Source organism: Buceros rhinoceros, unplaced genomic scaffold, assembly GCF_000710305.1.
Source record: "Buceros rhinoceros silvestris isolate BGI_N320 unplaced genomic scaffold, ASM71030v1 scaffold6417, whole genome shotgun sequence".
Lineage (NCBI taxonomy): Eukaryota > Metazoa > Chordata > Aves > Bucerotiformes > Bucerotidae > Buceros > Buceros rhinoceros.
Genome location: NW_010420325.1, coordinates 23,553 through 38,715, shown reverse-complemented (window position 1 = coordinate 38,715; position 15,163 = coordinate 23,553). Strand labels below are relative to the sequence as shown.

Sequence of the window (15,163 nt, the reverse complement as noted above, 5' to 3'; positions counted from 1 at the left end):
GTCAGCACCAGTAGCAGGCCTGTTCTTCAGCTGAACTCACAAATACTGTATTAGTTGTTGTGCACAGAAATAAGCCCACACAATGCTCTGCTGAAGTCACACAAGTTTCCCGAGTGAAGGGAAGGTCAAGAAGCACTCACTTGCCTAAGAATGGAATTTTATAGTTCATTGAAAACAGAATCAGAAAATACTAACGTTTTCCAGCTCTGGTAATTACACATTTGCCCTATTTCCATCAGGCCATTATAAGGATTGGTGTCACGGCACAGTTACAAACTCCAGATTCATAAATCAGGATTACAAAAACCCTGATGACAGAGTGAATCAGCACCACAAGGAAGATCCTCACCCAGGTACGCCCGCAGACTCCATGCGGTTCGCCAAGGACACGTCGTGTGACCAGACGTCATACTGCCACTTCCGGAGGCCGATCACACCGCACAGCACGTTCCCAGAATGAATACCAACCCGCATGTTGATGTCCACACCCGTGGCTTCTCTCACCTGCCTATGGAGGAAGGAGGGGATTAGCGTATACGTTACACTTTTGATTTTATCTCCTCCTGCCAGAGATTAGCTACGGTTTAGTCTAAATAAACACTTAGTGCAAAGACAAGTGACAAACTCTGTCTCTTGTCTACAACTCGTGTAACTATCCAACCTCAGCTAATAAATACACTTTGGATGCTGAGAAGAAAACTAAGAATGCCTTTATTCCGTATCTTCATACCCTCGATATATTAAAAAGTCTCCTGTGCTATACTTACTTTATTGCTTCACACATGTCGAGTCCCATTTTAACACAGTTCCTGGCATGAACTGGTAAGGATACGGGTAGGCCTGATACACAGTAGTAACAGTCTCCCAAGATTTTTATTCTCATGCATTCATTCTCCTGTGAAATCACAGAAAACATATTTAGCAGGGAATAAATGGACTGAAGTTCAGGAATTAGGATGCCCAACCTGGTAGCTTTGCAGGAGCAAAAATGGGGGTTTTTGTTTCAAATGTGACTGAAGAGCACACACTACAGTTTGCTATCACTAATTAAACACCCTTCCAGTCTGTGATTCTGTTTGACTGAGGAGTAGAGATGGCTTAATTTGGGCCAGGTGACACCTCCAGCTGCCCAACCCTCCCTCCTGCTGTGGGAACAGTCCAGCACTTCTTCAATCAACATCAAAACCATCCCAAATCAGTGGCAATTTACCAAACTAAGCTGTTATCCCCCTTCAGTCAAAGCCTTAAGAGAACATCCATCGTTCTCCACCATCCTAAGCCATCCAGCAGGTTCCGAGTGTTGCAGCAAGCGACAAGCTTAGGTAGCCCTGTGCTTCAGTTTCAGAGATCAGCAGGGGAACCTCGCCCTAGGGCAGAGCTGTTGGACACTATCCAGCTCAGCGTCCAAGTTAGCCATCAACTTCTACTAGGGAAATTGCAGCCCATAACATTTTTGCATTACGGAAAAGATGACTGAAAATACTCCCCAGCAGGATAAACCAGGAATCTCTCACAACTCAACCACAGAGCTGCAAAAGACCTTGACTCGCTAAATCCAGACTTTTGTTTTCAACAATGCAATCTGCAGACAGAAATGAGAAATTAAAACGTATCACTCAAAATCTGGAATCTTTTCTATTTTTGTATTTGAGGAAGAGTTGCAAAAAATGAGCAGATGTTTTTAACCTCACCCTCTACTGTCACACAAAAGACTTGTGGCAGCTGTGATGACATGACTTCATCTGTGTGTTCTTAATAGCTGCTTTGCAACAATACAATTACACCACAGTTAGTGTGACTCTTATTTGCTAGTGCTTGAAGTTTTAACAGAAAATGAATTCATACAAATACAGAGATCAAAGTCATTTAGTCAAAAAGATTAACTAGGATTTTACCCAGGTTTTAATTAGCAATGTATTTAAGAATTTATTGAATGACATCCACAAAGGTTTACTTAAAGCAATCTTACTCCTCTTACCACTTTGTCTGAAGAATTTTTAGAATGTCACAAAAAGAAAATTTTCCAATTCAGTATACCCAAATATAGTCAATTACGGTATCACAGCAACATCTTTAAACCATGGGGAGTTTTGATAGGTAGTCACTAGTCTTGGCAATGTGAAATTTCTAGAACCAGAATTTGGGTTGGTATTTGGTTTTCTGATGTCACACAGGATGCAACAGAACGCAGCATTTACTTTCCTAAAGCCATATTTGCCTCATAATACTAACAGAAGAATCAAAAGGAAAGACAGAACATGCACAACTAGGGCCAGTTTTAGAGGATATCATCTGATATCATCACCCAGAGTCGACCGTGCAAACATGGATATGATACAGTCCCTACAAGCAGAGAACTCCAACACTGAGTTTGCGATTACAGCTGCAAAGAAATTAACCTCAGGCAGCACTCAGAAGCACTGAGAGCCACTGGCAGCCTGAAGGGTCCGTACTGAGGGTGCGTCTTCAGAGGGACCATTCTAATCTACTTCCCATTCTCACGCTTTTCTGTAAGTATCCTTTACTAATGATTATTGCTGAGCTAACGAACGTCTTGGTCTGATGGAATATGACTGAATTTATGAATTTAAATGTGTGCCTGAAAGGTCTCCATTTGTAGAGCCAACAAACAATCCTTCCAACTGAACACAGCAAAGTTCCTCAACAGAGCTCGTGTCCAGGGCCTCTTAACAGCCCAGCCCTGTTACAATCATTTATTGCCATCAGACAGTTCCCTAACACCACACAGTCGGATAAACCTCCGACTCAAGAATTGCAATCACAGTAACAACTTGCTAAATTTCCCATTTTTGTTTTAAATTTTGTTTTAATGTGGTTTTGCTAGTTAGCTTTACAGACAAAGCAACCTTCCCTTCCTGACTTCAGAAGCACTAATGCCAACTGCCTTCCGTCTTGCAGAAAAGACTTTTTTCCCACTGGTGGCCTTTATCCCCACTGCACAACAAACTGCTATGCCTACCTTTGCAATCTGGTCAAACTTCCCAAAAAGTTCATTCAGCATCACTACTAGTTCCTTAGGAGAGCAGTCACTGGCAAGGCGAGTAAATCCTACAATGTCTGCATAAAGAATGCTACACAAGAACAAAAGGAAAGCACGTAACTGAAACATGAAGACAAGTCTATTCCACAGTCCACTTAACTATTAAAATGCATTTAATACCAAGCATCTCTCTCTTCGGAAAGCAACTCCAGAAGAAAGGGTTCAAGTATCTCAAGTGATTTAGATCAGTTTATGACACGTTACCTTCCCACCACAGGAAAGAAGCTCACTTCAGTCTGAAAGTCTACCTCCAAATTGTAATTTCACTGGATCATGCACACTGTTAGGGATTAGCAGATTATATTAATACAATCACTTCTAGAGTTTCCACTTACCTAACATTTTGGTGCCTTTTTACATATAGACTGTGGAAGTTGTTGTCATGCATTTGTCTATTATCATTAGTTTCCTTTAGTCGCTCTATGATTGCTAGCTTCATTTCCATAGAGATATGAGCTGGCAGTATGGATAAAAGCAAATTTTCCTGAAAGGAGAAGGGGAAAAAATGATGATGCAAAATTCTTAAAAAACAAAACCAAAAACTGAAACTGTAGGATTTTAGTGACTGCAAGGAAGGAATTAAAAAAAAAAAAATTCACCCTAACAAACACCTTTATTCAAACAGCTTTTGACCAATGCCTGCCAGGTTTTCCAGAAGAGTTTTACATTTCTGTTCTCAAAATCAATTTTACAGTTAAAGAAGGGTGCTGCAAATTGTTCTCCTCTGTTCATTGTGACCTAGGTGTGACATATCTCTGTAACCATGAAACAGAAAAAAATTCAGTTTTCAGTACCACAGTTTCTGGGTAAATGAAAACTCACTTTGTTGATCAGTCTCAGTGTTGTGTTAGCATCATCTGATAAAGCTTCTGGCAAAAGCTTGTATTCTCTAACAAACAATCTATGCAGTATCAAAACCCCTTGTGATTTCTCAAATGCTGGAAGAGTAGCAATAGATACAAAAGTGTTGGCAACGTGCTGCTATAGCTTAAATGAACTAGGCACTGATGCCACTCAAATACCATCTTTTGAACTCAGTGAGCACACAGACTCTGCAAAAAAACACTTACATTGTTTGACTATTCAGTGCACTGTTTCACACGGGCTTTGACTTAAAAGCCCATTCTTCAAAGAAGACCCCGCTAAGCTGCCGGGCAGAAGAGGAAGACAAAGCGAGTACTTTTAACACAGAAAGGGCTCTACCCTGTCTAGAGACAGAGTGACCACAGAAGAGGAAATGTTGCATGGAGCAGCTACAAGCAGGAACCTTTTTGGATGACATCGCCAGCAAGGTCACCACATCGTTTAACTAAATAAAATGCTGTCCCTTTGGACCAAATCTCTGCCCCCTTTTCCTGAATTCCCAGTGCAGCAGCATACAGGTGGCAGTAAGCTGCCAGGTTACTTAACCAGTGCCTGCCACCAAAAAGAAGTGCCTTGGGATCACAGTGGGAAGAGGGAGATCTTAAGCATCAAGTACTGGCCTACACTAGGTATAGACAGCAGTTTAGTTTGAGACCGTCCCCAGAAAGAGAACCACCTCCTTCCCCTCCTCTAGATTTTAACAGTAGGAGAGTCAACTTCGGGGAGCAACTTAAGCTGACAGCAGAGCCCCAGTGAATGTAACACGGCCATCTGTGGCTGCACATCGCAGTTTTCAAGAAAGAGACGATCAACCCTGAACTGCATTTCTCACATTGTTTTCACAGAAAAAAAAGTGGGTGGCAAAAAGGAGACTCCAAACTGTGTGGCAAATTGCAACACAGATTAAAAAAAAAAAAACAAAAAAAAAACTGTCCATGGACTTAAGAACATCTACACTTCAAATGAGCAATCACAAAAAACCCCAACCATGTAAGTTACCACATCGCCCATGGAATGAGAGCACACTGCCTGAGTAAGCTGATCAGAAGGCACGTGGGGAAATTCTGCCAGGGCTTTCATGCAGATTTATCATCTCATCTCACAAGATTACTATCAGAGGACGCATTGCACTGGCAGAGTGGCATTTTCTTCTTTTGAGTTTGACCATCAGTCCCTTTTCAGAATGTTCCTTTTCTTATTAACTGGTGGGCAGAGAACTTGGTACACATCAGCCTTCTAGAGCTGCTCTTCTTAACCCTACTTATACCAGAATAAAAGAGGAAACATGCCCTAGTTTCCCCTTTGATACTTCTTTATAATCCTTCCTCAGTACAAAATTCATGGTCCTTGCTTATTCTTTAAATACCACTGAAGTTTATGTAAATAAACAATGTCATACTTGAATAGAGTAAACTATTATATGGGGTTTTTTTCTCCCTCAGGCTCCAATTTTCTCCTTCTGGCAAAAGAAAAATAGTTTCTAAGACAAGAGGATACAAGAACAAATAATACTTTAGAATTCAAAACAAAAAAATGCAACCAGAGGAAGCATGAAACTAACTGCTGAAATGACCCTACAAGTATTTTTCAGGGCATTAAGTGCATGTTCTTCTAAGTGGGTCAGTTCCAGTAACATTTGATACTAGAAAAAAAGTAACTAAAATAACTGGCAGTTACATTCCTGTTACAAATACTGTGATTTTCATAGACAAGCCGCAGAGAACAGCTTCCTCCCTTTAACTTCCTTCTTTTGTTACAAATGGCACAACTTTTATTTTCGACACTAGGTGGGTATCACAAAGACTGGGCCAAGCCTCTCAACGTGCATTAGTCACCAACCTTATAAAATTATACAAACTTCAGAAATGAAAACAAGCGACTCATAACATTAATTAGTTCACTCACTTGTTGCCTCTTTTCAATCTTCAGTTTCATTCGGACCTGGATGAACTTTAATGTGTATCTGTACAGATCCCACGAAGCAACCTGCATTTGGCGTTTGTGAAACGCGCCCATCAAGTTACCACAAAGGAAAATGACAGCGTTGGCAAGTAGCTGCACAAGAAGAAAAACGTTTACCTCTTGCAGAACGGTCATTGAAACCTCACTAACACACCGACTAGTCCCTTAAAAACAATCAATTCCAGGCCGCCTTCAGTGTTGCCCTTGCCCGGTCACACCTCCAGCCGCAGTGTGCAATTAACCAGGATGCCCCCGGGAAACAGAAGCAACTTCCACAGACACGGGCAGTCCTCTACAAACATACGGGACTGCAGTGAAACAGAAAATCCTGCTGTACCACTCAACCTTGATCTGCAGGCACCAGTGTTTGATTCAGGGAGAAACCAGTCTACAAACCCGTGCATCAGCGCGCTGAGTGAAGTCTGACACACCTACATCAAAGGAGCTGGGGTGCTCCTCTGAACACACCCTATTAATAAATGTTGGGAACCCTGGAAGCACCCAGTAGCACTCCCGGGCCCTGCTGACTCCCCAGCACAGCAACAGCCCTTTTGATCCACCCTGTAGGCAGTGCCAGCTGAAGTCAGACAGACCCAGCTGAAACAGCAGAGATTGGGAAGAATGATTGTGACAAAGTTTGTCGTATTTTGAGTAGCTCAATTAAATATTTAAAATGATAATTCTGTTTCTTCCATGTAAGTCAGAAACCCAAAATGCATTACAGGTGAAAATAACTGCCACTTTGTGAAAAGCATGCAAAACACTTCCGGCTCAAGCTCCAAATCCATAAATTTGAAATAACCACATGGAAGTCTGGAACCTCTCTAAACAGGACAGTTAAGCCAATACCAAAGGATAATACAACTAATGGTATTTTAATTACTTAACCAAGCAGTACTTCCTTACCTGAAATAGAATGGATTCCTTATTTTCCTGAGAAGTCACGATTACCACAATGCTTATAACAATAATATGGGAGAGAGCAGAAAGAACGCTAATTATGACAGCGCCTCTCATCCCAAAGGGTAGCATGGTATAAACTGTGAAGATTATGAATAGAAAGAATGGCACCTTTGGAAAGAAAAGAGAAAAAAAATTAAAAAACAAAACCAACCAAACAAAAAAATACCACACACGTTATCAGGCGCCTGTCAAAAATCACTACAGAATAAAGGGGATAGTCACCGGATTCTTGCTCATTGCAGGCTGAATGAAATTTGAATAAATCTTGATGTTTCAAAAGCACAATTAAAACCATAAGGACAGCGCGAGTCCTAAAAGCTTTGAAGGAATTAGCAGCTGCAGGTCCACAGATAAGGCAGTTTAACATACCACCTTTAAGTTTTTCAGCTCTCCTTGCCCTTCATCCTTAACTTACCCATTAGAGCGGAAGATGCACTTTGTACATCATGTCAGGAACAGTGTGTTGCAAGGAGAGCGATATCGAATAGAATCTTTCCTCACCTTCTCCAAGGTATTATTTTGACATCACCCTATCACATGCATATCATTACACCATATTTGAGAAAAAAACAAAAATCCAACCAACACTTCCTGGTGCTGACACAGAGAACAGGCATTAAGGGCACTAACTACATAGTTAGCGGCACAAATTTTACAAAATGCGCAACGGTCCACTGAACAGCTAGGGATCAGAAGAGAGGTCTACAAAACTGAAATCCACATTTACAGATTCCTTATAGTGCTTAGCTCGTATATATGGAAACTAACAACCCCCATCAGAGGAGAATATCACAGTGCTCCTGGCTCAGCTCCATCTCATCACTGCAACTCAACTTGTGCCGTTCCAGACACGAGCTTCCGCCACGGAAGTCTCAAGGTCCAGTCTGCTCTTAATGTTTTGCCAGAAGAGACAGGTAGGTTGGGACAGCAATAAACAAGCAAGCAAAGAAAACAAAAGCAATCTTTTCATGTTCATCTTTAATATATTAGCGGACTAAAAAAAAAGTATCTTTTTCTGCCATATGTAGAATGCCTATCGCACAACGCTCTGAACACTGCGTAATAGTTTTATAACCGTGGGAAAGCAAAGGTCATACTTCATTTAAGTAGTAGCTTTAATTAGTGATAAATTCATAACTTGAGATAAAAGTCTGAAAGGAACCTGTTCACTTCTACTTTCTAATCTAGGCTCTCCTTGTATTTTAGGCTTTAAATCAACATTAATTATTATCTCATGACACCACCACAAGACATTGGCTTGCAGCACTGAAGGCAGCAAAACCAAATCTTGCTTCATTACATGTTTGTACTTAGTTAAGAACAGTGCATTTTGGTTTTTTTTCCCCTAAGGTAATAATTTCTTCCTCTAAATTAAAAAACACTGAATAGCAACTGTAAATACACAGTGTTGCACCCAGGCCATAATGCAAATCAGATTTTGGTTGTTTAACTGGTAATTTATATCTTTCTTTGTTTGAAATAAAGAGGGGAAAGGGAAGAGTCAGTAAACAAGATAAAAAGTAATTTTTATTTCATTTTAAAACTCTTCTGTTACATTATAAGAGCTTAGGAGGAGTTTCCTACAAATTATGATATTTTTGGCATGCTGAAGTCGCCCGTCTTCTGATGGGAGATACTAAGCAATGAACTTCAGCCACACCCAGCTATGCCAGGATGTGTCATTAATTCTTATTGTTCACTTCACCTCTCCTACTGATTTGAAAACATGCTCCCTAGGGCACACCCAGCTCTACAGTCCTTTATACATTTCTTGAACACTACTTTCACCCACATAAATTAACAAAGCAAGTATTATTAACAAAAAATTCTCTCAAAGATGAGTTCATTGTAATTAAGATTTAATAAAAGTCTTAAATAAAATTCACTTCAATTACACCTTGAAGATCAATTCCTGCACAGATTTTAGATTTATGCAGTTATCCAATTTTCTCAGCTAAGCAGTATTATCACTACAACAAAGAATACAAATTCAAATTTATTCTAATAAATCAATAAAACTGGTTTATAAAAGTGAACCTAAATCTCAAGGGAAAAAAGCAGTTATAACAGTCAGAAAAAATAAAGCGCACAAACACATTTATATATACTGTCAACCAGTTCTGTGAGAGTGCCTGAATGAAGAAGCTACACATACCTGTTCCCACAGTTGATAATCATTTTCTTTTTCAAACAGAGATACATATCCTACAATTAAGAAGCATATCCAAATCACAACTCCGAACAGCGTCAGCCACCTCCGAAACAGGGATTCAATACACAGAAGTAAGTACACGACTGCAAATACGACGAGAGCAGCACACACTGCGATAATGAAGGCAAGATGATAACGAGGTTCCTGCAAAAGCAAAACAAAGTCTTACATTTGGTCTAAATGGCCCCTTTAGGAAAAACGGAAAACGCATCTAAACTGTCTTGGAAAGGGCTTAGCTAGCTTTAAAACACACCAACCTGAATGCCCGGGCAGTCGAGCTGTGCAGCACTAACACTTTCTGCCTCTCCCACGTACAGCGATAGTATCATAAATACTACTATAGATATCCAGTTCCACCACTATTATTTCCCAAATGAGCAGTTTTGGTTTAGTCTTTTAAGCTACGTCCTAACTATACTGTATGGTACAATGCAGATGTACCCAAAGAAATGCATTTAAGGAGTTCAAGCTTTGCTAAAAAGGAGCATAACAGCTCCCTTCCTAAGGTTTACAGATGACTTGTAACATACAAATAGTGTTGCTACTTCTTTCCTTTTTTAAGAAATAAAAGCTAAAAGGGATAGAGTGCAATTGGTAAGATTAAATTTGTTGCCAAAGAGGCACTTAAACACCCTTTATCATGAAGCGCAGTACTTGGAAAGCACTGTTAGAGGGCAATAAAGGATTATAACAGCTTCCCTGTTACCTTTTCACAACATTATCTTTAAATCATCTCCCCTTTTCACTAGCTGTCAACTGGGCTGGCTTGAAGAACACTCCATTTCTTTATAGAAAATTATATTACATTACACAACAAAAAAATTCTTTAAGCAACATGTTTCCCATGCCTATAGGATGCCTGCTCTTTGCTAATTAACTGTCAGTTCAACAGTTCCCCCTTGCACTGGGAGATTCCTGTTGTGTTTTTATTACCAAAAAAATAGAAATAAATACCTACAACCCCCTCAAAAATCACCTCAGGAATTCATAACCAATGCATCACTTTACATTTCTTCGATGACTCTAAAAAGAAAATATGAGAAATGCAGGACACCTTAACTTACATTCTTATTCTACCTTGGCCTCTTTCCTACTTATTTACTATCATAGTTTCCATTTAGCATAGGTTATGATTTCTTCATAACACATAGGAATGAAAGAACAACCCTTACAGTAACCGTGCATGAGCCTGACAACCCTGTCTCCTCCCTTCCCTGTCACTTCAAAAACATACACAGCATTACATACACAATTACTTAATTTTCTCAACATGGCAACTGTGATACCGTGAGGTTCAAAAAATTATTTAGAAATGTTTTGTGTGCTGTTACAGTGATTCCTCATTGAAAACACCGAACACAAAGAAAAAAGTATACTCACATTAGTGACAAAAAAGATTATAATTAGAGTGGTCCAGAAGATGATTGCAATGAAGAGCAGCAGAAGCAGGAGTGGATGCTGCTGGCTTGTGTAGCGGTACTTCTCATACAGCGGGTCTGATATCCTGCAGTCATCACTTTCGTTGAAGAAGTATTTACCTTTAGCTGGCATTTTCTCCCAGGCTGGTCGCTACTTCTCTCGCAGTTCCCAGGGCACACAATAAGACACAGCTGAAGCTACTGCTTCAAAGAGAAGTTTTGTCTTTCTGCTGCTGCCGCTGCGACCTTTTGGCACACCAAGCAACCCACGCTCTCCAACTTTACTTTTCATGAGCATTAACTTCAGATCTCCAATGCAACCAAAAGCAGAAGAGTTAGCCTCCCCAAAAGCACGGGGCAGTCATCATCAGCTCTACACGTGAATCTGCAGAACTTGTATTTGTGCAGAACTTGTATTTGTATTTGTGCTTACTTAGTCCGTAAGGTTGACTCTCTCTTCCTGCGATGAATTCTGCAGAGAAACAGTGTTACTAAATTAATGTATTCAGTTAAGTGAACACGGTGTTCCTCAAGAGAAAAGAAAAGTACACCTTAACCTTCCTGTCTGCATGCTCTAACCAGCAAGTAAAAGTGGGGTAGTGGAGTCTTGCTGGCAGGGTGGAAGCCGACAGCCGGTGGGCAATGCTGCCTGGCAGCCGCAGGGCAGGGCTCGGGCGGCGCTCGCCAATGGCTGCTCTGCGCACACCTCTGCGCCTTTCCCTGCAACTGAAATGTTCTCCTACGAAAAATGTACTGAATTTATTTAGGTTCCTCTTGAGCAAATGACATAGTTTTCATGAGCCAGTTGTGTAACTAAATGCTAAACCCTTCTGCAGTGATGTTTGCACCTGCTTGTGTATAATCTTTACTCACAATACACATGGTTTGTATTCTTCTTCAAAACATACATCTCAATTTTTAAGAAATCCTTTTATTATTCCTTTCGCATTAAACGCAGAGAAAATGAGAATAGAGCCATCCAAGACAAAAATCATCAAACTTTTTTTCTAAAAGATACTGAGCATCTAGTTCTATATATTTAATTCAAAATCTAATTAATAGTGTTTCCAAGGCAATAGGTGTGTCCTGTTAACAATTCATTACAGAATTAACGGTATTGTTAATTACTAATGACCAATGTTTTTCAAACAGATTCATGAATATAGTTCACTCAATGCCACGAGACATAAAACAAAAAATGCAGGGGGATGGGACGGAGGGGAGCGTGAAAAGCAGTGTTTCAGAGAGAAGTCTTATAAAACTTGATAACAGAGCAACAGCTTCTTTGCCACTTGACTGCCGTCACCATGGTACCCAAGACCATTGCCCCAGGAGAAAGAACCCGCTAAAAGACTTGTAGAAAAGCCAAATCCTAACCAGCTACTCTCAAAAGGCAAAATGTGTAACCACACACACATTTAGACCACACTCATGCTACAGCCACAAGTGGCATTAAGGAAAAAGTTTCAGAAACCATATGAAGTCATTCAGCTGATGTAAACAGAGCCAGACACTAGAGCACTACCCAATTACCAACGACCAAGCAGGCAAAACCAGATATACCTAGACTGAGAGTAGAAAAAAGAAAGTGAACTTTCACAGAAAGTGAAGTTTCACAGTTTATACAACTTCTTGTCCAGAGTATATCACAAACTTGGATTAATCAGAAGACAAAAGGCCATATCACATGCCTTTTATTCAGTAGCACCCACAATAAACATACCAAATATACTAAAAATGGAAATAAAATTGACGACATCTTTCAATACATCTTTCCTGTGTATAGTTTACGATACACCTAATAGCTCATCTGCACTGGCTATTACTGAGCTTTTCTTCAAAATAAAAGGTCTCCAATTTGTCACCTGAAAATTTTCTCCTGGTACTCATACCACCCGCATGTGCATAATGCTTTTGCAAAGGGTGTGAATGCATCTTAGAAATCACCAAATTCATCTTTTGGTAACAAAGACAACACACTACGGACACTGGGAAGGTTACAGCTGTGGTGGACCAGAGGGGAAGACAACTCGCCAAACGCCCTCGAGAATTCCTTTACCATGAGGATGGGAGCGCAGGGATGCGCTGCGCCTAATGTGATCCACTACGCACAGGAGATGAAATGTTTGCTATCCCAGTTCTCCCTAACAGTGTATTTTCAGAATAAAAACAATGGAAAAGTTCTTCAATATTCTTGCAGAAATATGATTTTGAGGGGAATTTTTACAATAATAAGTATTTTGAGGGGGAGCTTCATTTTGCCAGCTAGCAGAACCAAATCCATTTTCTAAAATTAACTACTAATTGCTAAGCAGAAATACATTTGCAATTATGAGAGAGAAGTAATCCTATCCTGGGCTACTTAATATTGAAACCCAAATAAAAAATTACCTCACAGCTTGCTTTCTGTAATTTACGATTCTATGTTAATGAAAACACAATAGCAGGGACAATCTCTATCCTACAAAACTGTACTGTGTAGCTATGGTTCAGTTACCTAATGTTCAAAAGATGAAAATGATGTCAAATGTCAGCTTGGAACTATCACTCAATATTAATTAAGAGTTTTACAGGCCATCAGTGGTGTAATCCACATTAGTAAGAGATTGCTACCTTATCAATTTGTCTATTCCTCCACTGATCTTCACAGACACACTCCTGGGTCATAGCATTTTCTTTTCAAAACTCTGTTAGGTACTTTATTGATTTACCGAGAATCTATAATACACCGCGTAGATGCTACTTAAAGATGAGTAATTCAACTCTGAACTAGTTTCAATTTACACCCCATGTCCCGCTGTCACTACCACCCCCCCACAAAGAAACTTGTGCTCCTTCAGTACAAGTTAAATGTTTTTTAAATTGCAAATTACTTGCAGCACACCAGAGTAGCTATTTGAGAATCATGCAATTTGTTTTAGTTGAATAATAACTTTCACATGTGACAAATCTGTAAGGACCTGCCAATCATCATCTTACAATCAAGAACAGAAATATACACACATACCTGTATCAGCAGAGGAATTGTATTTCAGCACCAAAACCGTTTCAAACACTTAAACAGCTTTTTGGGGGTTGGCTTTTTTGTTGGTTTTTTTGTTGTTTTGTTTTAACATTACTGTCCTTGCTTCTTTCCATTAACATACAAGACAATCTTTGGTTTAAGAAGATTTAATAGACATAGCTGAAAGTCACTGCTTTTTATGCCCTTCTCTCTTCTCCAAATTTTTTCTAGCAACCTTCTGAAAATGTAAAAGACTGACTTGAGAGAGAGAAAAACATTCTGTCTCATGGATGGCATCACGGTCAAGTAACATCAGCAATTTAATACACTCCTGTTTATATATTTAAGGATCACGTGAGCACTGTGCACCACAGCACCACTTTTTTTTTCTTCTGGTCTTTGTTTCTTGGAGATTTGCCATTCTACATACAAAAGGGAGGTGTAGCCCTGAAACTGCAACAGGTCACAAAACCCAAACAGCACTCCCAGAAAGCACCAGTGGCAAACTAAAAGCCAAACGCGGACTGGATCTGGGCTGCTGCCATAAAACCATGGAGCTCTGATCATCTGCTTATCCAGAAAAAAGCCTCCTTTCTTTAGAAGCCTTCACTATGTTCTGAAGCTTTAGAAAGGAGAAGGGACAATCTGTCAACGACCTTAGCATATATAAGAAAAAACCCAGCAACATGGGTTGGAAACTGCACTGAGAACCCGCAGCAATGTCTACCAAATGAACGAAAATGATTTAGTCAGATCTGGGTGAGCTCCACAGCCACCTGCATGCAATTAACGTGAAAATCATTTGGTCAGATAAAGAAATTTGCCCAATGAATACGTAAGAACTAACACTGGACATGCGATAGGCATAAAAAGAATTGGACAATAGGATTCCTTCCAGAACATGAATCTGAACAGCTACAGCCCTCCAAACACACTCTGTTTCAAGCCTCTGGGAACGAGGTACTGTTCAGACTGAGGTAAGTCCAGGCAAGACCTGACACACACACACAGAGCCCCCTTTCACTTGCAAACAAAACCAACAGTACCTCTATCTTCCACAAATGTGGGTGTTTCTGACTGCTCTGTGTTTTCCTTCCCACCGATAGGAATTTTCAAGTATTGCTAAACTCTCCAGTCTCCTACTGACAAAGCCATAGGAGTTTGTTACAAAAAACACGAAAGCAAACATTTCATTAGGCTACTAGGCTTGGACTGAAGCTCTTTTGTTCTCCCGGGCTAGTTAAAACTGTCCACAGTGCTTTGTGTCAATACCTAACGTTTTCTTAGGAATTGGCTTGGGCTCAACAGTGGCAGAATAGCCATGACTGTACCACAGAGCCCGTAGAGACCAAGCGTGAAGGAAAACTAACTGAAACATGATATCACGGCCTACACTAACAAGTGGTATTACAAAAGTCAGAGGAGCCTCTTTCTTTTGCAGTTTGCTCAAGATAAGTAGTGACAAAAAAGCAAGTCTCTTCACCGGGAAAACTGATCTGGGAACATGCATCACACAGACCAACCCTCTGCTGAGGCAAAGCAGAACATTCAGGGCAAAAGAGGCAAACCAGCTCATGGGGTGAGAACATAATTCCTCGTGCCTCCAAAGCAGAAAGGACTTCCCTCAGTTCCCATCTCCAGCCTTGTCATAAACAATATGCAACGTACTGCTAGGTGAC

General features: G+C 40.2%; 1 protein-coding gene across 1 annotated transcript; it reads right to left on the bottom strand.

Moving 5' to 3' along the window:
• Positions 1 to 349: 349 nt before the first annotated feature.
• On the bottom strand, positions 350 to 10,613 carry LOC104496180 (adenylate cyclase type 7-like; the record flags this gene model as incomplete). Its single annotated transcript, XM_010139262.1, has 8 exons — positions 10,443 to 10,613; positions 9,006 to 9,206; positions 6,794 to 6,958; positions 5,831 to 5,980; positions 3,397 to 3,545; positions 2,981 to 3,092; positions 768 to 895; positions 350 to 508 (listed from the first exon to the last, which is right to left on the bottom strand). Coding segments are annotated over exons 1-8 (1,235 nt in total), but the record flags the coding sequence as incomplete, so codon positions are not given.
• Between the last annotated feature and the right edge of the window lie 4,550 nt (positions 10,614 to 15,163).